The sequence below is a fragment of the Indicator indicator genome, chromosome 16 (genome assembly GCF_027791375.1).
Source record: "Indicator indicator isolate 239-I01 chromosome 16, UM_Iind_1.1, whole genome shotgun sequence".
Classification (NCBI taxonomy): domain Eukaryota; kingdom Metazoa; phylum Chordata; class Aves; order Piciformes; family Indicatoridae; genus Indicator; species Indicator indicator.
The window spans coordinates 16,453,567-16,476,586 of record NC_072025.1 but is presented as its reverse complement, the minus strand read 5'-3'; the positions used below and the strand labels follow the sequence as shown (position 1 = coordinate 16,476,586).

General features: G+C 40.3%; 1 protein-coding gene across 1 annotated transcript in view; it reads right to left on the bottom strand.

The window, feature by feature from the left end:
* The window catches only part of DENND4A (DENN domain containing 4A), a 52,674-nt gene extending 30,592 nt beyond the window's left edge, over window positions 1-22,082 (bottom strand). Inside the window, exons 1-6 of the mRNA XM_054388090.1 lie at window positions 22,068-22,082; window positions 5,981-6,310; window positions 5,124-5,373; window positions 3,511-3,580; window positions 1,834-2,003; window positions 898-1,139 (exon numbers count right to left, since the gene is read on the bottom strand). Of these exons, the coding sequence (XP_054244065.1) occupies window positions 898-1,139; window positions 1,834-2,003; window positions 3,511-3,580; window positions 5,124-5,373; window positions 5,981-6,288 (1,040 nt within the window). The 5' untranslated portion in view covers window positions 6,289-6,310; window positions 22,068-22,082. The remainder of the gene's footprint in view (window positions 1-897; window positions 1,140-1,833; window positions 2,004-3,510; window positions 3,581-5,123; window positions 5,374-5,980; window positions 6,311-22,067) is intronic.
* Between the last annotated feature and the right edge of the window lie 938 nt (window positions 22,083-23,020).

Here is a 23,020-nt window from a genome sequence, read left to right as displayed (position 1 = left end):
TTACAAATCAGGCAAAAAACCAGAACAAGCAAATAAACTTATAAAAATCAAGTTGATATTTATATTTACTTCTTACTTTATACATCCCTGGAACTTAGACCCAAAAGTAGTTCTTATCTTAAAAAAAAATTAAATCTTTTCATAAATGGAAGTTTACACTATCAGAATTTTAAAACAAGTATAGTAGATAGAAAGTGGAACAATGAAGTGGATCATCATCAAAAACACTTAATCCATAAAGTTAGTCTCAGAAGTTAATACTGGAATTTAATCAGAAAAAAGACTGATGGTAACAAAACAAAAAAGCAGATAGAGCATTTGAAACCTGATGCATTAAAAGGTTACGTTAGGCTAGAAATGTTAAACAGTATTACATACTGATTACGGGTATCAACCACTTCTTGGATGTAAGGATTTCCTCTGCATTTTAAAATGGGAAACCCTTTATGTAAGAAGGAAATTAAGTTTATTTATCACAAATAGAGGAGGATTACCAGTGCAAAAAAATGCAATCCACTTTAGTACCTCCTATGACACAACAAATGGGCATTGGAAGAAATGCAAAACTACGTATTTCATTCTCCTAACAATGTATACAACATTTAGAAAGGATTCATAATCTCATCCCTCCTAATCACTATGCTAAAGGGTGCAAAGGTAATTAAAAAAGGCTTTCAGAGATACCTTTGCAGGCACTTAAACCACAAAAAAATCTAGATTTTTTCCAGGAATATACATTTAATCAATGGGGCAAAGTGCTTAATCTAGTGAGACCATTACATTTAATGTTTGATGACTAAAGTCAAAGGCATGTTATAGCAAACTTAGAAGTACAAAAAAAGAGCTCTCATCAACTGATGATGAGAAATGACTGATGGAATTCTTGAGCTTACTTACTTCTCAATGGGTAGGACATGTGGGCCAGAAATAGAGTAACGATACAGAAAGGTAAGAAATTTCTTGAAAGCATCAAAGAAAGGCCAGTGAGAGAGCAGACAGATGCATTTATTTGTTTGAACTGTTCTGCACGAGTCTGACTTTCCCTCAGCAGCAGCTGCTAATCCCAGTTGAGATTTTTGTTTCTCTGTGAGATTCTCTTCAGGATACACTTCATAAAACTGAATAGCAGCACCATATACCTGCAGACAACACAGTGGATTTGAAGTCAATAAATCTGCCTCAATCTTCAGAACAATGTATCAAACCCCAAACACATAAGGAAAATCAAGTCTGGTTACTGTCTGAAAAGTTACATTAATGCATCATCTTTTGGAGCAATGTACTCCAGATTATTCTTATGGCTGTGGCAATCCAGACTGTCTATTATTTATTTAAAACACTTTACGTCATACAAGAATGAGTAATTTATGAAACAATTTAAGGGGGAGGAAAAATAATTATTATACAGAGCACAACTAAATTCAACTGCTCCAACAATTTCCTTTAAAGCTGTTGTAGCAATCTTTTAGAAGCAACTCAAAGCAGTATTCTGACATTCAATCTGTTTTTTAGAACAAGTATATGCATGCAAGGTTGTTTCTATGCTTGCAATAAAACCAGTATACTTGCATGTATATGCAGTCAGAACTTTTATAGCTCTCTAGTTTCAAAGGCTAACGTGACTGGCAAGAAAAGGACTGCAGGTTTATATGATCAACAGTCTAGCAGTGAAATAAATGCATGTGACTCTTTAAAGCAGTCTTTGAACTAAGCCCCAGATGAATAGAATCAAGTTTGTTGGGAAAAATATTCAGTATCATTATCCTGAACAGATAAAGCAAACACTTCTTTTTAACTTATATTATTAACAAGAACCCTAAGTTTTCAAAATACCTTTTCTGCAGAAGCTCCAGTTAATACAAATGTAGAAAAAACTGGGAGAGGGTATTTACTGTTAGATGGCCAACATTCAATGGTTGCACCCATAGGTAGACAAAAAAGAGGCACAGATTCTGGTAATGGGAATGATTCATAATCTTCTTCAGGATACCTGCATATTAAACCTGTAAAGGCAATTATGTAAGGAATAGTAGAAATGTAACTGTAACAGCTCATTATACAAAATATCCAGAAAAATTGTAGATGAACATACATTAACTTCAGAAGATCAGTGAAGTTGCAAATAATCAGGCACAGTGAATGGCTGGAAAGGGGCAGCATGCTACCAGGGTCCAAGGAAAAAAATCACATTACTAAAACATTGGACTGAACTTTTACTACTGTAGGAATCATTCACAACTAAGTTATTTTACACAGGTTATGTGCATCTCAGCTGTTATAACAACAGCTCTCACTCACCACTAGTATGAGTAAAGGTGGAAAATGTAGTTTAAAAAATAACCTGAATAATTGAGAACTAATTAATTCTTGCCCAGAGTCTCCTGAAAAATCTGATGGTGTGTTAGATACTAAATAATCTTTTTAACATCTGTAGAATCTAACCAATTAATTATGCTGATACAACTCAGCTGAGGATTCAACTATAGTACTATCAGACTGCAGAGTTTAGCCTTAATTTTACACATAGCTGTAAAACAAAGTTCTGAAACAGGAGCTCTTAACAGAGGTCTTCAGTTAAATCATAGGGCTGCAGCAATCCATCCTTTCTTACTGTCAGCCCAGGGGACTCCAAATAGACTGAATATCTCTTGAAGGGACTTAGGATTTCTCTGCACTGGAGAACACAATCACTGCAAATTCTTTTCTAATAGTGCAACATTAATAAGCAATAAAACTGGTAAACAAGAAAGGCAGTGGGATTTTCCTCCAAGAAGCAAAATTTCATGCAAGATACCAGCAGGTGTGGAACCTTTTACATTTTTCATTTATTTACAAATGTATTGCCCACCTTTTAGTTAGTCCTAAATGACTGTTGTTTACAGAAAGCAGCATCTCAAAGGGATACAAGTGAATTGAAGCTTCAGTCTGATTCATGCTCATGACTTGCACTCAAACAAAATTAGGGTTTTAAAATAAAGGAAATCCAACACATTTCATCAGAGCCATAGCAAATCTAATTCTGGCTTATAAATAAAACAACACAACAAAGATGACACACAATCCAAAAATACTTAAAGAATTCAACGCCACTGACATTCAGGGCAGTGTGGAAGTCTGCAGTATTCTTCAAAATGTTTCTTAAATGATCATAAAAATGCGTCGATTTTTGCAGTATTTTCTTCTGCAATACATATATTCAAATCCTTAAGAGACATTTATTAGCAACAAAATCAGATGTGGGAAACACAGGTTTGTAGAAACCTATCAAAACACAACTGAGTTTACAATTAAAAGCAAGTTTTAAAACAAAATAGTCATGATACAGAATTCTAAGGCTTATTTAATGATGTTATTTCGAAAGAATTCTTCAGGGTAAGATTCATTCTTGGATAGTGTCAAGACAGTGCCTTTGTCACATAACTCTTCAATAAAAAAACCCTGTATTATACTACATATAAGCCTGCACATCCCCCAAATGGAAGGTATAAAAGCTAAACAGTAGTTACATACCAGCTTTATATGATATGGTGTTGGTTTTTGCCACAGACTTTTTATAGCATAAATATACTGCTGAACCCCACTGTAAACCAAAAGAAATTACAGTGTTACATGAAGAAGTATAGCAAAAGAACATAACAGCAAGGGTGGAGGAAAATCTCCTCTTCCTTGTTTACAGAGAACCATAAACCACACACAGAACCAGAGCATTAAGATACAGGAATTTGGGGCCTGCTACACTGTCCTTTCAGACAAATATCTAACTGAAATAAAACTATTGTGTTAGCTCTCAGCTACCCCATCCACGGCAGCCATCAGCCTGACCTCTAAAACAAAACTAGCATAGCATCTATAAACTCTTCCCTAAGACATTTGTTAGCACAACTACAGAACTTTATGTACAACTGCCATTCATATAAATATTTAAACCTTTCCCCATTTCATTTAACTTCTGGTTCAAATGTGTATATAGACAGATATACATGCACATACTTCTGTATATACACACAGAGTACAAGGGGGCTGTTAGTAACTAAATTTCTGTATTACTTTAATACTTAACAATTTTCTTGTATGCCTAGATTTCTATTTTAATCATGCTAATCTTTAAGCCCAACTTCTTATTCCATCTGTGATTTCACAGACTGTGAAACCCTACATCATGTCAAAGTTTTTGCAGCTTCTAAACAGCAATTTCCTTTCTGACACTGTTATTGTTTTTAAGTGCTTTTGAAGTTCTCAGTTTCTGGACATGAGAAAAAAGAACATGGAAAGCCACAGAACGGAAAAGCCCAGCACCCTTTAAAGGCATGCAAAGCTTTTACAGATGGGAGAAGGATATCACAATTTCCTAAGACAGCACTCCCATATCCCAGTCAATGCAGGGACTGGTAGATCTCAAAAAAATCCATTTCTTAGTGTCTTAATGTCTACAGACATTTAGAACCAGTGCAGATCAATTTCCATGATCTTTCTGCATGATACCACCCACATATGTGGTCAGCATCCTCATCAGCACGCTAATATTTGAGGACCTTACAAAAGCCAGCACATACAGTTCAACCAGGAGACATCTAAATATTGAAGTTCTGTAAAACAAAGTGCTGTGATGCTGGGGTATTTTAGCAGGTCTGGCTTTGGAACCATATTAAGCACAAACAGCCAACACCATCCAGTACCACGTGCGTGAAACTTGCTTCAGAGAAGAACGTGAAACTACTGAGCAGAATGACATTTATAAAGTGGCATCATAGGTAATGGGAGAGTTTAAAACAAAACAGAAGTTATTAGATGAAGAATTCCCATCACAACACCGAAATCAGTGTCAGAAAGAGTCAGCTCTGTAAAACCTCCAGTTATAGGCATAGTGGCACAACAGGTTCTTAAGGAGTAATTCAAAGCTACTGAGGTCAGCATTTCCAGGTCAGCACTAAACAGATTATTTGCTCCAAGACTTCCAAAGCAGGACAAAGAAATGTGTTCCTCCAACTCTTCTAAGATTCAATTTATCTTTGGAGAGTGCCTCCCCAAATCTTTCACCTTGTACTGTGAGAACTGTCACAAACACTTCACAAACATTACATCACTGAGTTTCACGAGTTCAAAATCCAGATTTGGAATCTTACCATACTATTATTAAGATTCTTGTCCACCTTACAGAATGTATGTGGGGGGGTTTCTCCTTTACTTGGAATGATTATACAAATATCCGTCACAGCCAGCGTGTTTTGGGTCATGTTTTCAGATGCCCTTCGGTAAGTGATGTACACCCTCTGTGACGAAGCACTGCCACTGATATTAGCAGGCCGACCATATGGAGTAGTTTGGATTATTTCACAGCCTTGCTTTACTCTTTCTTTCCCATCATATAAAACCCTGGTTAAAAACAGAATGAACAAAAGTCAGAAGGCATATATTTTTTTAAAACCATTTGCATTAATACCATACTAAGAATAACTGAATAGCACTAATTTAACAGCAGCTCTTGTCTCATCTCTGATCAAAACATTTACTGACAAGTTCAGGTCACATCATATCAAACTGCATTCTAACAGAAAAGCTTTGTGACGAAATTCTATTAATTCTCCAGATAATTGCTTTTAAGTGGTTTGTTTACTGCAAAATAGTGTTGTTTTCAATTCTATTAAAGATTCATTGCCTGATCCTAAGAAAGTCACACAACTCACCCCTTTTCAATCTGCATTAAATAGGTCAAGTGTCTTATCTCAACCCAAATATATGCATTGAAAATTATAAATGGCTTTCAAAAGTCCAAAATGCAAAGCATTACAGTTGTCACTAAATCCACTCAGCACGCATCCTTCCTACCATGCTGGGTTACAGGATGCTCAAGTCAACAAATGCCTTCCTGTTTAGTTTTGCCTTCTATTTAACAAGTACTGCATTTGAATAAACCTTCTTTATTTGCTCATTAGGCAATTAAACTTCCAAAAATCACCTGCTGAGCAGAAAAATCACTCACCCCAAGTCAGTAAGAGGGGGCTTATCCCTTCCTCGGCGATAACAAAGGTATATTTGCGGCCCTACAAGACTGCCATTATTGAGATCTGCGGACAGTCCTGAGGGAGTAACATCTATGCATTTATACCCCTGAGGAACTTCCTCCCCCAGAGATTTATTGAGCACTGTTACATCTGTAATAGGTTCTTTTGGTTTGGCGATTTTATGGCAAGCATCGTTGAAGTGGATTTCTTCCTCCAGTGGTTTTGAGATATCTGTTAATCCTGCCACAACGAAGTAGTCAGCAACACGAGCCCCTTTGTCTTCCATTTTCCATTACAATATGGTATAACTGGTAAGAAAAAAAAAATAGATATCAGTATTTTTCAGTTAAAAAAATTGCAATGATATAAATGAGGAATACAGAAGAAATACAAAGAACCATCATCAGGGATACATCTGAAGTACTGTGTCAAGTTCTGTGCTCCCCAGTTAAAGAGAGACAAGAAACTACTGCAGAGTCTAGAAAAGGCTATGAAGATAAGGGGGCTTGCAGCACCTCTCTGACAAGGAGAGGCTGAGAGACCTGGGCCTGTTGAGCCTAGAGAAGAGCAGCCTGAGAGACAATCATCCCAATGCTCAGGAAGAGCTAAAGGGCAGGGGACAAGAGGATGGGGTCAGACTCTTTTTAATAGTGCCCAAAGACAGGACAAGAGGCAACAGGCACAAACTGGAACCCAGGAGGTTCCACATAAGTGTAAAGAGAAACTTCGTTCCTGTAAGGGTCCTGGAGCTGTGGAGCAGGCTGCCCAGAGAGGTATGAAGCCTCCTTCTCTGGACAGGTTCCAAGCCCGCCTGGATGCGTTCCTGTGCAACCTGATCTAGCGGCTGGACTAGATATCTCCAACCCCACCATGCTGGGATTCTGTGATCAGATCATGTAACATTTTTCACTTGCAATCATGATCTTTCCAATTTAGAATTCTGAGCAACAGTCATGTGAGCTAACTGTTAAATCTTGGAATGGAAAACCCAAGTAGCCTCCTCTTATTAACTTACACCCTAGAGTAGCTGAACCACCAGGAATAGTAACAGCGAAATACTGAACAAAGTTTAGAAATAGTTTATTCCTTGAAGTTTGATGGCTGAGCCAGAAGGAAGTTTTATGGATTTTGCATATAGCCTATTACTGCATGCTGTTCACCATGACAATGGATCTTCTCAGGGATTATCTGCAATTAATTTGCTTCCTGAATATTAAACATAAATGCAAAGGCTGTCTTGATTACTATAAAGATACAACTCTAATATCTGCAGCCACCACATCCTGCAAGATTTTATATCAGATACCAAGGCCAGTACTTCTGCAGGCTAAAATTTGATACCATTTTATTTTATAATGTTTTGGGGCTCAGATCTTTGAAATGCCACTCATCTATGGACAGCAATAAACCAGCTTTTATACAAAACATTTAAACCGAGTCCATTTCAATGATCTCCAGAGCACTGTGAAACACAATCATTCAAGAGCAGGTAAAGTTTTTTATAAGGAAAAGGAATACACTCTTGCTGTTCCAGCCAAAGTGTGCTGGGAAACTGCACTCTTCCTGGAACATATTGACAGGAAAATTCTTCACATATGAACTCTTACTGTATAGGTTTTTTGTCAGTGTTTGCTACCAAAGTTGTGAATTAACTTCAGCACAAGAAAAATACCTGTAGGATGAAAAGATGGCCTTGTAAATAATGCAGTGCATAACAATGTTCAGCCTGGAGAAGATGAAGCTTCAGGAAGACCTTATAGCAGCCTTCCAGTATTTGAAGGGGGCTACAGAAGAGCTGAAGAGGGACTTTTTACAAAGACATAGAGCTCCAGGATGGGGGCAATGCCTTCAGACTGGAAAAACCGCTTGATTTAAACTAGATATTATGAGGAAATTCTTTCCCACGAAGGTAGAAGCACTGGAACAGGTTGAACAGAGCAGCTGCGAAGGCACCAAGCCGAGCAGTGTTCAAAGCCAGGTTTGGATGGGGCTTTGAGCAACATGGTCCAGTAAAGGGTGTCCCTAGCCACGGCAGGCAGGGTGCAGCTAGATGATCTTTATGGTCTCTTCCAAGCCAAACAGCTCTGCAATTCTGCAAGATAGAGGAAACTCAGAGCCCTTGATACCAGAGACTCTTGACAAGAATTAAGACCTCTGCAAGTCACTTAAACCCTATGTCTTATTTAATAGCTTGATAGTGCAGATAAAGGAAATACTTTCTGCTCTTTCATGGACATTGAGACATGAGCTAAAAATATTTATCTAGGTCACCCATATGTGCTGGAACCTCACTGAAGGAGCTTCAGGAAGTTTACTGTCATCAAGTCCCAGACTTTTTCAACCAGACAAGCTATTTAAGACTTCCTTTTGTTAAATTAATTTTGTTTGGGTGTAGAATTTTATTGCAAGAGAAACTGTTACAACGCAGGAGTTTCAAGAGCTTGGTGACATTCAGAAATTCAGAATTTAAAAGTTCAAATGGTTGGTACAAGAGTTCAGTTTTCATGCCATCTTTATTCCAGTTGCTTTATCTCCATTTTTTCTCTAAGTAACAAGCCCTAAGCCGTATCAAACTTCACACCATCATGATTCTTGATGTTTACCTACAAATCTTCATTAAACCAAGCAAAACAAATGTGGACATCTGTCACTGGTACTGATACTGTGCATTTAGTCAAATTGTTCCAAGCTGACCCCAGATTTCCAGTTCTAGTCTCTGCTCAAGAAGGAAGAATATCAGCCTGTGCCTGATCACCACTACCGATCTCATCCACCAGGGCAAGAGGGAATTCCAGCTTCCTGCTCCTATTTTATTGGTTGGCTGTATTTTACTGGAGTAACTGAATAGTTACTACTTGGTAACTGAGTTTTGCCAGTGACTTTACCAGCTGCTGAACTTGCAAGGAAAGGAGTAACAGGTTTTATTTGACGGTTATTTACATTATTCAAGAAAACACCAAGAAAACCCCTCAAACTATCCAACCTCTGTTTCTTTCCATGTGGTTAACAAGCAACATGGGACGCTTTGGAACACACAATTACTGGGAAACAATCATCAAAATGTAGCAATCTAGCAGTTTGTGAAAAACGGCTCAGCTTGTTCTTTGAGAAAATGCAGTTACAAAATTAACCTTATTTTAACCTAAATTTAGTTATTTCAAAAAACATCTGGAGCATGTTACTCAATTAGCAGTATACGACAGAAAACTATGAACTCAAACTTTTCCTTGAGTGATATATGCAAAGAGACAAATTCAATCACTGCATATGCTGCCCATTATTTCACTGTACATCTGGCTTCAGCAAATCCAGAACAGACTAGCAACAAATGCATGGAGAGATAAAGAAGTTTCATAAAGCATCTTTGAACTCTAACACAAGACCAAAGATACCAAACATCTTTTAGCTAACATGACTGAATTTCTTAACATTTTCTAACATGAACAATTCTCTGTAAAAGTTAACATGCTGCATTTTAACTATCATAAAAACTTTTTATCAACCAGTACTCACATTGAAACAATGGAGAAGGCATTAAAGTTGGTTTAAAGCTGAAGTACACTGGGCAACCATTTGCTTTTAAGTTAAAATAAAATATTGCCATGGGTTGAGTTGAATCTGCTGCTGATATTCAATAACATGCTGCTGTCATGCCAGCTTCAAAATGAAAGTGTTGGCTGGAACAAAGTATCATGGGGCTTAAAGTTCAGATTCTAACATGAGAGGCTTCCTGTTTTGGTTGCTGCTTCCAGTTTTTGGGGTGTTGGGCTTTCCTGCGGGGGTCGCTGGCTTCTGCTGCCACTTCTGTTTTGCTGTGCTTTTCTGCAAATAGGCTAAGGTAATTGCGCATCCTATCTCATTAAATTCCTTCTCTCAACCCTGGTGTCAAAATTACACCAAATAAGTCTTCTGACTCCAGTGTCTTAGCAGCACATTATTCAGCCAATTTAATCAGCCAAGACAGCACTAGAAATAAACAAAGACATGTATACTAAGGAATCATCTATCCTGCACTTTAAACCTCACTATTAACTATTTCATATTAAGTTTAGACCAAAAGTCTTAAAAGCAAACATTTATTCCCAAAAGAACTTTCAAGAAAAAACTGGGACAAGCTCTCTTCGTTTCAAGGCAGTTAAAATTAGAATCCCCTATACACAAACACCTGCTATCACACAAATTTACTTCCTAAGGTTATAGCAAGTAATACACAAGTCAGCAACACTTTCATAATTTAATGCAGATTTTACAGAAGGGAGAAGGAAAAAAAAAAAAAAAAGGCCTAGCTGATGATGCATCATCCTTCAGATCTTTGCTTCTGATACAAAGGCTCACAGCTAAAACCAGGATAAAAAACAGAAGACACCAAAACAATTCAGTGCTATTTTATTCAAGCTATAGGGTTAGGGTTAGACTTTAATAGCACTACTGTGATACTTGAATTTCCAACATCTGTTTACTGTGAGAGATTTATTCAACTTCATGTTAACAGACCTCAGAAAGAAGGTATAAAATGTGAGCTAATACAGTGACAGAATATTTCTTTGAAAAGGATGTCACATCTTCTAAGTAATTTCTGTAGAAACTTCAACTGTGAAGGTATTCCAAGCACATTATAATTATATGTACATGAAACAGAGCTGCAAGTCAGCCTACAGGAAAAAAACCAGACCAGCATAAAGAAGCAAAGTCACACTGCACAAGAGCATTGCTTGAAGCATTTGGTGACGTTCAACAACAGCAACAGTGCCACCAGAAGCAGCTACTGTTGCTTCTCCACACTTCAGTCACCTGAGGACTAAAGGCTGTGCTTAGAAGACAATGCCATCGGATCATAAACATAACCCCTTACAAAAGTCCCTCGAAATAAATGCAATATATGGCCTTTGAGCCATGCCGTGCCAGTAATTTTTAATGGACTGCATAGAATTAGTACCACTATAAATTAAACACCATATACATCAGCAAGAAACAAAATATCCTTGCAAACAGCAAACTGACTTGGAAGAACATATAAAAACCACACACTAAATCTGCAGATCATGACTACATAAACATGGGAGAAGAAAAAGGCCTTTTTGCCGTTTCAAAAACATGCAAACAGGGGAAACAATCCAATAATCCTGCCACAGATCCACAGGTAGCTTGGTTACTGTGCTGAAAGACAGAATAAACTCAGCTTCTCTGTTTATTCAATTTAATTTTAAAATATTGTCATATTTTGCCATAAGCTTTTAGGAAATACTAATTAATGATTTTCATCATCTATCATTACCATCATAATTCACAGGTGTTGGCATTTTAGAAACTGTGCAAAAGAGATTAATCTGAAAAATCAACTTTGTGATCTAACACTATAGATCTACTGCCACTGTTAAAGAGAAGCAGTCTGCTGCAAAGTGCAAAATAATCTGCCCCTACAAGAAAGGTGATCAGGAGGTTTACAGGAGTTCCATGTGGCTGACCCTTTTGTGCTGAACAGAATACTCGTGGGACTTTGATCTCACCACTGAATTTAGAAAGAGCAGCACAGAACATGTTTTGTTCCAAACAAAGGTTTGGGTTTTTTTGTTTGGTTGCTGGTTTTTTTTGTTTTGTTTGGGGTTTTTTTGTTTTTATTTGCTGTAAACTACCCACATATCTCATACACAAAGGAAAAACTAAAAGGCATGATTTTATACCAGCTCATATATTTTCAGATAAAAAAAAACTAAGTGTCCAAGCTTTTTAAACAGATCCCATTTTTCATTCAAATACTCCAAGAGGGAAGTACACATCAGCTTTTTCCTCCCCACATGAGCAGAACTAATGTGGATGTGCCGTAAGTCCCATCTGTGCAGCAGCAACAGGCATGATATTTCATAACGTATGGAGTTTACTAGAGATGCATGACACCATTTCCAAGAAGAAAAACTCACAAACCTGGTAATTCATACAACCTGCTCCTACCCACAGACTTTTGCAGAGGTTACTTCTAAGTCGGCTGCAGAGCAGAACTGCTCTAGCCGTACCAGTTACCTTTCCAGGAAACAGCTTCCCCAGAAAGCAAAAAGGGTTCACCTGTATGGTTTTGTGTACAAGAGATGCGTGACCTGTGACAGACAGAGGCAAGGACCATCCAACTCCGTAAGAACAGTTTCACCATTCCACCTCTGGCAGACACAAACAACTGCCCTGTAATCTTTTAAATCCTCCTTTGTCTTCATTCCCATTCCTTCCTGCATTTTCCTTTGAGGATATTGAATCTTATTAATTTGAGTTCCTTATTAGGTCCATTTGCTGTCTTAATACAGTGACATTTCACTTGGTTAGCCTGACTCCAAAGAGATGTTGTGTTTGTAAACAAGGAATAAATGTCTCCTGGTGTAGGTTGGAAACCAGTGCCAGGTTCTGCCAAACACCTTTCCCAAACCAGTTCAAAGTTGGGTTTTGGTTTTGTTTTCTTTAAAGCATTTGTCATATAATCATGAGAATTCCAAGAATTCCCTTGAAGGTATGCAAAGAGTAGACAAATAGACAAAACAGTGACCAAATTTTAAACACTGCCAGTAAAGTTCTAAGAGCCCCCAGCATTTCAGTCTCCTGTCTGTACTGCTGTAGTGTTCTGTAGATGCTGCCAAAACACGGAAACACAGCAGCTAGTCATGCAAGAGCAAAATGAAGTTAACTAGATCAGTCAGCCTTGCTAAAGCTACTCAGAACCACTTCTCAGCCATGACACTGCACAAATCACATGAGAGCTCAACAGTCTGAGAACATGTAAAAAACGCAGTTACTCAGAGAAAAAAACTTCAACCCATCCCTGTACTTCCAAAGTTGCCTGACAAAAGTGACATACAAGCCTTTCCCCCCCCAATATTTTCTTCACAGCAAGCAAACAATCCTGGGAACAAAGCAGAAGCACCTCAATATCACAGGAATTTTCTCAAGTCAGAACACAAGCCTTTTGAAAACTCTTTCAATGTGTTCCCTATCTTTTCATCAGGGCATTGCTTCTACAATTTGCCTCTCTTGTTCTTAGTGCCAAGCTTTTACATACACTTCTTGTTAAAGGTTTGTTCCCTATAGAAACAGTAAAGCTAAAAATTAAACAATGGACAGGTTTGTTGAAACTTACTCCGCACCCTACTGCACTAGGTGCATTAAATGAACTTGGTGAATTGTGATAAGGCTCCCTAAAACAGTGACATGTGACAACTGTTGAAAAAGTGTAGGAAACCAGGTTTAAAACTTCAGAAGCAAACTATTGTGTTATGCTGTGTTGATTATTTAAGAATGTAAACATATTTAAAGCTTTAAAATAGGAAAAAAAAAAAAATCAACAAATGGTTGAGCCAGCCACTTCAAACTACTTCAACTCTTCCACTATTTTCTGATGATAAATAACTTCCCCACCTTTTAGAACATGTTAGCCAGCCATGAAAGTGCTTCCTTGGCTCAATAACCTTTCAAAGTCACTTTAGCACATTGTTCCTCTTTGCAAGATTCTGATATTTAAGCAGATTTTTCTCAACCCAATCAGCAACACACGTGCATTCTTCCATTCAACCACCTTACCCCAGTCTTGCAGTTAGTCTCCCTGCCATTTACTGCCACAAATCACTGTTTTTCTTCAGATATGGTACATTTAGCTTGTAAATATCAGTATGACCACTTTTAAACACTGGTATGACCATAGAGAGCTTGAGCTGGTGTTTTACACTGAGGTATGTGCAAGCCAGTCAGCCTGTGCTATATTTAAGCATTTTGAAGCAACAACTTTCCACCATGGGACTGAGGAGAACACCTCACTGGAGACATTCTCAGACTTCAGTCTCCCAGAATGACTCATTAGCATCAGCAAGGCTGTAGTCAAAAATAAACTTGTGTCTAAATGAGGCCAAGACTTGGAGAACACTGTTAGAAGACTACTCTGAGAAGACTTCGGAAGATAAAGTGTAACATAAGCAAGGCTGGAAGAAACAACTCAGGAGTGGTTTATGCAAACCATGAAAGATTTGCTTCCAATTCTTGAACTGGAAAATTTGGGAGGAAAGAACAATATACTGGATTATCAGAATTATATTTCTGGGAGCAAAAACTTTAAGGTTCTGTTCATAACTCCAAAGTACAAGACAACTTACTGCAGATCTTGCAGAAGTAAATCAGCACCTTTAGTTCATTACTCCTAGAGCAAAGAATGAGGAAGGGACAGCCCAGAGTGTGAAACCAGCCTCTGGAGCAAGTCTTTCTAATCCATACAGAACTACAGACTAGTACCAGCTAAAGAAAGTTACTCTCCAGTAACTGACTTGAAACATTTTGACACCAGACTACAAAGCAAGAGAGCACGTAGCAGCAGCACTACAAGTTTTTGTCCAGTGACCTGATCTGTAATACAGTTTCCAGCAGTGCCAGAAATTGCAATACTAGGGACCACCTGCAGATCAGAAGCACAGCTGCAAAAAGTCTAAGAACTAAGCAGCATTACCGCAAAAAATTTCCCCATGGACACTTAAAGAAAAAAACCAAACAACAAAAAACCCCACCCACCCGACAACAAAAACCAAACCAAAACAAAAAAACCTATCTGGAAAGGTAATGAGGAGAGTTAAAGGAAAGCAAAAGAAAAACAGACTTTCAAGCATCACAAGGAATGACTGAGAACCACTGCCACTGTACTTGCAGCTTGCAGAACATATAAAACCAGTTTGTTCTTCTCCATCTATCAAGTAAAAGATCTACTTATTCGAGAAATAGTGCAAAGGACCTACATCACCCCAATACTAGGGGTATAAAGATGCTGAAGGGACTGGAGCATCTCTGTGAAGAGGAAAGGCTGAGGAAGCCTGGGGCTGTTGAGCTAGAGAAGAGCAAACTGAGAGGAGATCTTCTCAATGCTCAGCAAGAGCTGAAGGGCAGGGAGCAATAGGATGGGGCCAGACTTTTTCAGTGGTGCCCAGCAACAGGACAAGGGACAACAGACAAACTGGAACCCAGGAGGTTCCATCTGAAAATGAGGAGAAATTTCTTTGTTGTGAGGGTGCTGAAGCCTTAGAGCAGGCTGCCCAGAGAGTTTGTGGAGTCTCCTCCAGAGAGATTCCAAACCCACCTGAACATTTAGATCTCAGCAACCTGCTGTGGGTGACCCTGCTTTAGCAGAAGGATCGGACTAGATGATCCCCAGGGGTCCCTTCCTACCCCCACCATGCTGGGACTCTAATACAACTGAGACTTTCTCCTAGCATTTTTATTTTGTAGTAGGACATTGCCTATACTTCTGCTTTGCATTTCCTACTGCTACAGCTAAACAAATGACAGCACCAGAGAAAGCTGCTACACAAATAGCATTAAAGTGATCAGTTGCACTACTTTTTAGCTCATAGATCCACACTCAATGTTAGACAATACAGTATTAACAAAAAAACACTACCCTCCATGAAGCTTCCTTTGGTGTTGCATCAACAGTAATACTAATGCTAAGAAACATATTCACATATGAAGAAAGCCAAAACAAAGTGAGAGAAAAACCCCAAAGTTGTTCTGTCTGTACGTCACCAGGCAAGAAATGCTATCAAGTGCTTTGCTGGCCCATTCACAATCACCCGCACCAACTCACGGTTAGCATGCTCTCATCCAAACTGTAAAAGAGATAACCAAGAGAGCTCAGAAAACTTGGCAACAAAGGTTCTCTAAGAGGTGCCTGGGAAACAGAAAAGTGCTGGATAAGAGCGCAAGGGCAGAATACAAGACCATGAGGTTGGGAGCAGAAAACAGGAACTCAGGCCAAGAACTGAGGGACAAGCAGATTTATTCAGCAATGTCTAGGAAGAGAGAAAAATTAGGCTTAAATTCAGAGGCTAATCTAGATTCAGTAGGACTGTTACAACCATCTAGAGTATCAAAGCTTAAGAGAGCAGAATAATTGGCAAGGAGAAGACAGGAAGGAACAGACTTCACCCTGAGGGAGAGATCAGGCCTTTTTCACAGCTTCTGTACTTTCCACCATCACTCACCAAGCCTTCCATTTGTTTGTTCTTCATTGCTGCTTTTAGGCTCAGTAAAACCAAGTTTTACTAAGGAAACTCAGTTTACTAAGGAGGCTCTAACAAGGCATGGGCTACTTAAGTGCTCACTACAGTTGTGCCACAGCAAAATCCATAATAATTCAACCCTGGCTGCAACAACACAAGAAAGTGATCTGAAAGTATCCTGTAAGATTAATGACAGAGACAAATCCTAACTAGGCTGGTTTGAAAACTTCTACTTTTCTTCCTCAACTACAGTATTTGTGGCTGAAAAAAGCAAAGCCAAAGACTGGAAACAATTTCTGAAATACAACTGTGTTTGTAGCGAGAAAACAATTTGTAGCACATGAAGGGGAGGGCATTCAAGGTAAGCATTAAAAAATGCAAATATTACTTCACCCAAAACACAGTTCAGGAGGGCAGCTAGTCCATGGGTTTTGGTACAACTACTTATTACACAGCAACATTTTTAAAAAGGACAATCCCCCCAAACAGAATGTTCTGCTTTCCTTGGCACAGTAAATAAAGGCAAATGAAAACAGTAAATCTTTCAATATTGAGCTTCAAATCCAAAATCTGTCACTAGAAATATCCAAGAGCATCAACCAAGAGTGACAGAAACGGCCTGCTTTCACCTAGTCATGTCTGGACACACATGCCAACCTCAGCTTGGTTTTGAAGCCATTCTCCACCCATATTAAAATTTTGAATTCATGGTGTAGTGGAGGGGAAGACAGGTGGGAATTGTTTCTAACATTTTTTTACTACATTTTAAAACACACTTTAATAGTGACTTCGAACATTTCACACTCCTTTTTCCCCTCTAGCCAGCAACAAAGTAAGAAAACCGGACCCAGCCACACTGCAAATCATAGAGACTGAGTGGATGACATGCATAGACCACAACTGCAGGGCTGAAACTGCTGCTTGCAGATGATCTACACCAACTAATACCTCCCTCATCTAGCAAATCTCTGGAGCCAGATAGCAAAATGTTCATCAGCTACCTACAAACACAACTACCCACTAACATGCATTGCTTTGAGTTTCCTAGCTGGGCTAGCTAGCAAAGCAGGATAAATCACCATTAGGGTACCCACCAGAAAATCAGAGAAAATCAGTTGAAGTGCACTGATACACCAAGGCAACTACTGCTTCAGGAGTCAAAGCCACCTCAAAACCCTTTGTAACAGAACAGACCCATCTTAAAATCTCTTTTCCATCCTTTGGATCACAATTATTAAATAACCAGAAAAATGTCCCAAGAGGAAACGCCCAACGTTTTTTAGTGTTCAAATGTTACATTATGCAAAGAAAATGCCTTAAAGAAAGACCTTAAAAGAAAGGTTGGAGAGTACTAGGTAAGGGAGATTCACCTTATATGATAAATATCATAAGAAAAGTATTCGCAGAAGGGTTTGCCCGTCGCTCTACATGAAGTCTCAGTGTGCCGAGCAGTTCAGCACAAAAGGTAACTATGAAGTTGGGCAATTCGTTGGAACACTGCTCCTGCACTGGGATCTAACTGACAGTACTATGCTGAGCCTGAAAGCCATTGCACTTGCAGGATCAGGAGAGCATTGCCTTTTTCACTGTCATTTTATAGTCAAAATATCAGAGACACTGACACAGGAAAGCTACTAGAGCTGGACCAGATCCTAATCTTGGTTGTACAATTCAGAGTAATTCCTTAAGCCCATGAGTTTTATTCTGAAGCTCAAGAACAAGAAAAAACTCAGAAAATCTAGCCCACAATGGCCTTTTCTTTGCATAATATAACATTTGCACACTAAAAAACATTGGGGGTTTCCTCTTGGGACTTTTTCATTCACATGTATGTGCACACAACCTATACAACACACTTACTGCTTGCCCACTTTTATGTTAGATAGGTAAAGTGAAATAATCAGCTTAATTAGTATGAAAGATGTTTTTTCTGACCCAAATTTAAAGCCAAACTTTAAAGTTAAAATGAAATAGTAAGGATATAATTGGCTAACTTGCTTCTAACACTCCGTCTTCCTCTTCACATCCTATTTTTATACCATAGTTGTTCCTCCTTTCACACCCCAACCCCCTCTCCCCATTACTACTTACTTCAATTTCACTTTATTTCAGCCTCTATAGTAACTCTGTATCTCATACACAAAAGTACACTTTGAAAAGGTAAAAATACATCATTTCAAAGAGTAAAGTAAACACTTTCTGAAGTCTTTCACTTCCACTTCTCCTCCACAATTTCCTCCTAGCAGTTTCTGAGTTCTTTGGGGAACTACCAGTGACTACTTCTGCATCACAGACTTCTACTAAAATGACTGCTATAGATCAAACCTCTCAGCATCACTGCCTCATGTAGCCTTTGCTGTACATTTTAATGACTCCATAGTCTGTGGGGACACTTTATAAGCATACATACATCAGCAGAATACTTCTAGATCAGTCATGACCAAGCTTCCAGACCAGCCATAGACTAAGGACAACACAGACCAGGCATGGACTGAAGGATTAAAAAAAAAAAACAAAGTAAAAGCTAAGGTTTACTACACAACACAGCAAAGAATCTTGTTCATTTTAAGTAATTACTTGGTCAGTACCACTCTGAGCAATACAAATAGTTGAACAGTGGTGATGCATTCACTCTGTGTACATACTCATCTCCTATCTGTCAGCTATCTTCAATTAAAGCAAGGCATAAATCGCTTTAGCTTGCAGAGGATTTGCAAGGATTTGCTTCTTTTAGTATGGCATCAAATTTCTATCATGATTTGTGCTCCCAGTAGCAAATACTATTTATATACAGAATTGATCTATAAGGGGATAGATGCAGGGCCTTTTCGTGCTCCTGCCTAAGACCACCCAGCAAGGTGACAGCAGAAAGCTGAGGGACAAGTAAAACTCAGCCCTCCAAATCATACCTGTACCCCTGCTTTTTGTGCAAACTCAACCTAAACTTTATTCAAAGGTGCTAAATCTTCAAAGGGTTTGGTTGGGAAGGTGATGGGAGGACTAGGCTGGGGGTTTGGGGTGGGTTTTTTTGAGAGTCAACATAAAAAACCCTGACATTTCAATACATCAGAGAGAAGCCTGATTTAAATATTTTCTCTTTAACAAACAGGAGACTCATACTGGGAACACACTAATTCACATAAATTGCATCATGTTTTGCTAAGGCACCTACACAGAAATTTTTTTGGTTGGGTTTTTTTTTGTCCTTTCCCTCTCCCTTTGAGAAATATTATTACAGGTCTTTCCAGGAAACTTCAGAACAAATACCTTAAATCCACAGCTACTAGTCTGTCAAAACCTGAGCTACTGGAACCCTCTGTCAGACATAATGATACTTGGAAATCACCAAAACCTCAAACATTATGTTTGAACAAGGTTACAAAGTTACATCAACTTTGGTTTTTTTTAGTCCAACACAAATTATGCAACATGGAGCCTCCAACTTTTTGGTCATGCCGACACCGTATTTAAAACCTGAGGTGCAAGCTGAGTAAAGGACAATGCATGGAAAGAAGACTTCCTACGCATCCTGGTTTCAGGAGATAAATCAAGACCTTTCTGAATTTTAACTAAGTAGCTATTAGACTATTCCCTTTCCACAATCTGCTGGTGTTTGACCACAAGTGCAACTGTTTCCACAGCCACTCCTAAAAAGTCATTGCAGCCTACTATGACTTGCAAAACTAACTCCAGTTGCTGGGAAGTATGATGGAAATCGAAAAGGGATGTTGAATACTGAAGTGACGCTGCAAATTTCTTTATCCAATTCTAAAAATCTCTCAATTAACAAAGCCCATTATCATTATTCTGCCTGGTCTAAATGTTGTCTTCCTCTTTGAAGAGTCACAAGACTGTTTTCTCCAGCTATCACACACTACAGCAGGAATCCACCCAGAAATTTGTAAACACTTCAGTGCAAAATTCTGTAGATTAAAAGTTGCCAGACTGGCTTCTGAACAGTGGTGCCACAATTCCTTTGTGACACAGGAGTATTAGTTAAGAGACCTTCCACAGACAACCTCCTAATCCATAGAGCACCATCCAGGCTCTCCTCTCTCTCCTGCAACTCTCTTTTTCAAGCACTACCTCAAATAAAACCAGGTTATTTACATTGTTCCTAATGCTTGACCTGAATCAGCTACACTCACCTGAGCCCTATACTATGTGCCAGCTATGTCAATATTTATGTTTTACTAACTAATAATTAACTCTGGCTACATAAATACTAAATTGTTAATATTGCCATTAATGCATATAGAAATTCCATTAAGCACCAATGTTATACCCAAGTATAATGTATAGAATGAGCTGTCCTCCAGAAATGCAGACCTGCAAACACACTACCACAAAATATATGAACTCACTTGTAGAAACATCCTTAATGCCATAAAGCAGACCAAAACAAAAACGTTTCAAAGTAATCCTGTATTTCAATAGATAGTCCTAGGCTCTTTTGGCTTACTGCTTGCAGAAAAGAGAACTTCTCTTTTGAGCTACTTCCAAGCAAATTCACTGTTAAGAAGCAGAAAAGAGAAGAAACTGCTCATAAACTTGAGGAAAGCTGGATCCTGATGTTTTCAGTAGAAGTAAAACACATACATTACACAAACTTTTAAGGCTGTAGAGAAGCTTTTTTTTTTCCTTTTCTTTTTGTCGTTGTTGTTAAAGCTTTCTGCAAATTTCCCTCTTCCCAAAAGCTAACCACAAAAACTCTAATACTCTATTTTTGATAAAGGAACAATATCCAAGCCAAGTCACAGTAACTCCTAAAAAACATAGCTTCATCTACCAGAGACACAGCTCCATCTTAATGTTCGCTTTAAATGCACTCAGACTCCTCAATACTCTAAAAGCAAGGTAAAGTTTCACCAATACTCTAAATACATCGGTTTTTTTTAAATTGCAGAGAGAAATGGGAGACTCTTACAAAGTTAAGGCTTATGTGTCAGATACACAAACCAGAAATAATCCATTTACTCCCCCTCAACCTTCCTTGGCTAGGTTAACTGAATCAGTTTTCCTAAACCACCACAGATACTTGCCAAGATTAAAAACTTGTGTTTAATCATTCAGAAAGTGCAAGATTATGTACTGCAATGTAACAGTCTTTACGGAAATATCTAGTTGAGCAACAGTTCCACAGAAAATTGTGAAATGAAGTGAAAAAAATCGGTCCATAACACCACACTTCAACTCAGTTAATTCAAACAAAACCCCCCTACGCTTCAGAACCAAGTGCCAAGTTAAGACCTCATTTTTACCAAATAAATGTTCTCAGAGGCAGGACATTTTAAAATGCAGCCCGTTTGAAATTCCTCCAGCATAACAAACCATCGCTAGGAAGTTATTAAATGTTAGCATCCCCTGGCCAGGAACTTATGCTACAGGCAGACATCATGACGGAACGACGATAAAAATATCAGAGCTAATTTTTACCAGCGTGTCCTGAGCGTTGCACTAATCCAGGTACACAGTAACCCAAGCTGCGGGAGCCAAGGGGAAAGTCGCAATCAAAAATACGCGCAAGGCTGAACATTACCTGGGCAATTCCAGCTGACGCAGCACGGGCTGCATGGAAAAACCGCACATTTATTTAGGAGAACACGCACGCACCTCGGCCGGTTTCTCCCCCAGCCCGCCAGCATGCTCCTGCCCTGCCTTTGTAACATGGCAGGTCAGCAGGGAGAGTTCGGCCGAGGCTCGGGCAGGTCTCCGCCCTGAGCATCGCCTGCACCCGCGACTCCACAAACCGGGGCGGGGGGCTGGCGGGAAGCGTCCGCCCGATGGGGCGAAGCAGAAAGTTCTCCCTCTTCCCGCCGCGGCCCAGCGGAAAGTTACCGCCGCCCCTTCGCCCCGCTCAGCCCCTCTCCCGGCCTCCCACCCGCGACTGACAGCCCAGCGCCCCGCGGGCTGCCGGACGCCCCTTCCCCGCCGGCTATCGCGATAGTGTCCGCCCCGCCGCGATATCTCCTCGGAAAACCAACACACACCCATCTTGCACCCCACCGCGGTGACAGCCCAGGACGCTCCCTCGCCGCCCTACAGCCCTCACCTTAGGCGGGGGCCGCGCTCCCCGGGGCAGGGGCTACGGCCACCGGCGCCTTCTGCTCCCGGCACCGAGAAGCGGGAGGGTTAAGGGGGGGTAGGGGAGGGGGGGAAAAGCGCGCTCCGTCCCCGCGCCCTTATCTCATCCTAGCGGAGCCCGGACTCGCCTTCGCCGCCTCCCCGCCGTGTGGGCGTCTCAGGCGGGATCCCCCCTCCCCTCCGCGCCGCCTCCTCTCGCCGCCATCTTGGCTGTCACGGGGGGTGGATGGGGGGAAGGCGGGAGCTGACTCGTGATCGCGGCGGGGAGGGCGCGGGAAGGCGCCCGCAGGGTCCTGTTGCTCCGCGGCGAGAGGTGGTTGTGCCCCGCCGTGCCTGAGGCGGGCCCGCTGCCACCGCCCTGCCGTGCCCGTTGGCCCAGCTGGCCTCGGAGGACTTGCCCGCGACAGCGCGGGCCCGGCGGCGGGTGGCCTCCGCTCGGCGTCCCCGGCTCGGCGTCCCCCACCTCCCTCCTTCCCGCTTTAGGGAGCGGCGAGGCGCCGGCGGCTCTGAACTGTGAGGGAGGAGCGGGACGCCTTCTGTGAAATCCTCTCAAGCACAGACTAAAATACGAGGATGGGCTCAACTCTGCCTACCCCCACTCCTTACAGCGTCTCCCGCCCGCCAGCAGCACCTTTAATTGAAAGAGATACCAATCTCCGGGCCAAATATGCCGGATTTTCGCTCACCTGCGGCGTCCGTCGGCAGGACCTGGAGGAGGTGCTGGCTGTCTGGAAAACAAGGGAAGAGAGAACGGGGGATTTTCTGAAGGTTTGATGCAACCCGCACCAGGTTGTTGCATCAAAGGCTAGAAAAGAACCAGAGACAAAAATAATCTTTTAAGAGCGTGCGGCTTAGTGCAGTGTGTCAAGATGTTGCTGAGTGCAACAAAAGGAGGCCTTCTGCTTGGACCCACAAACAGAA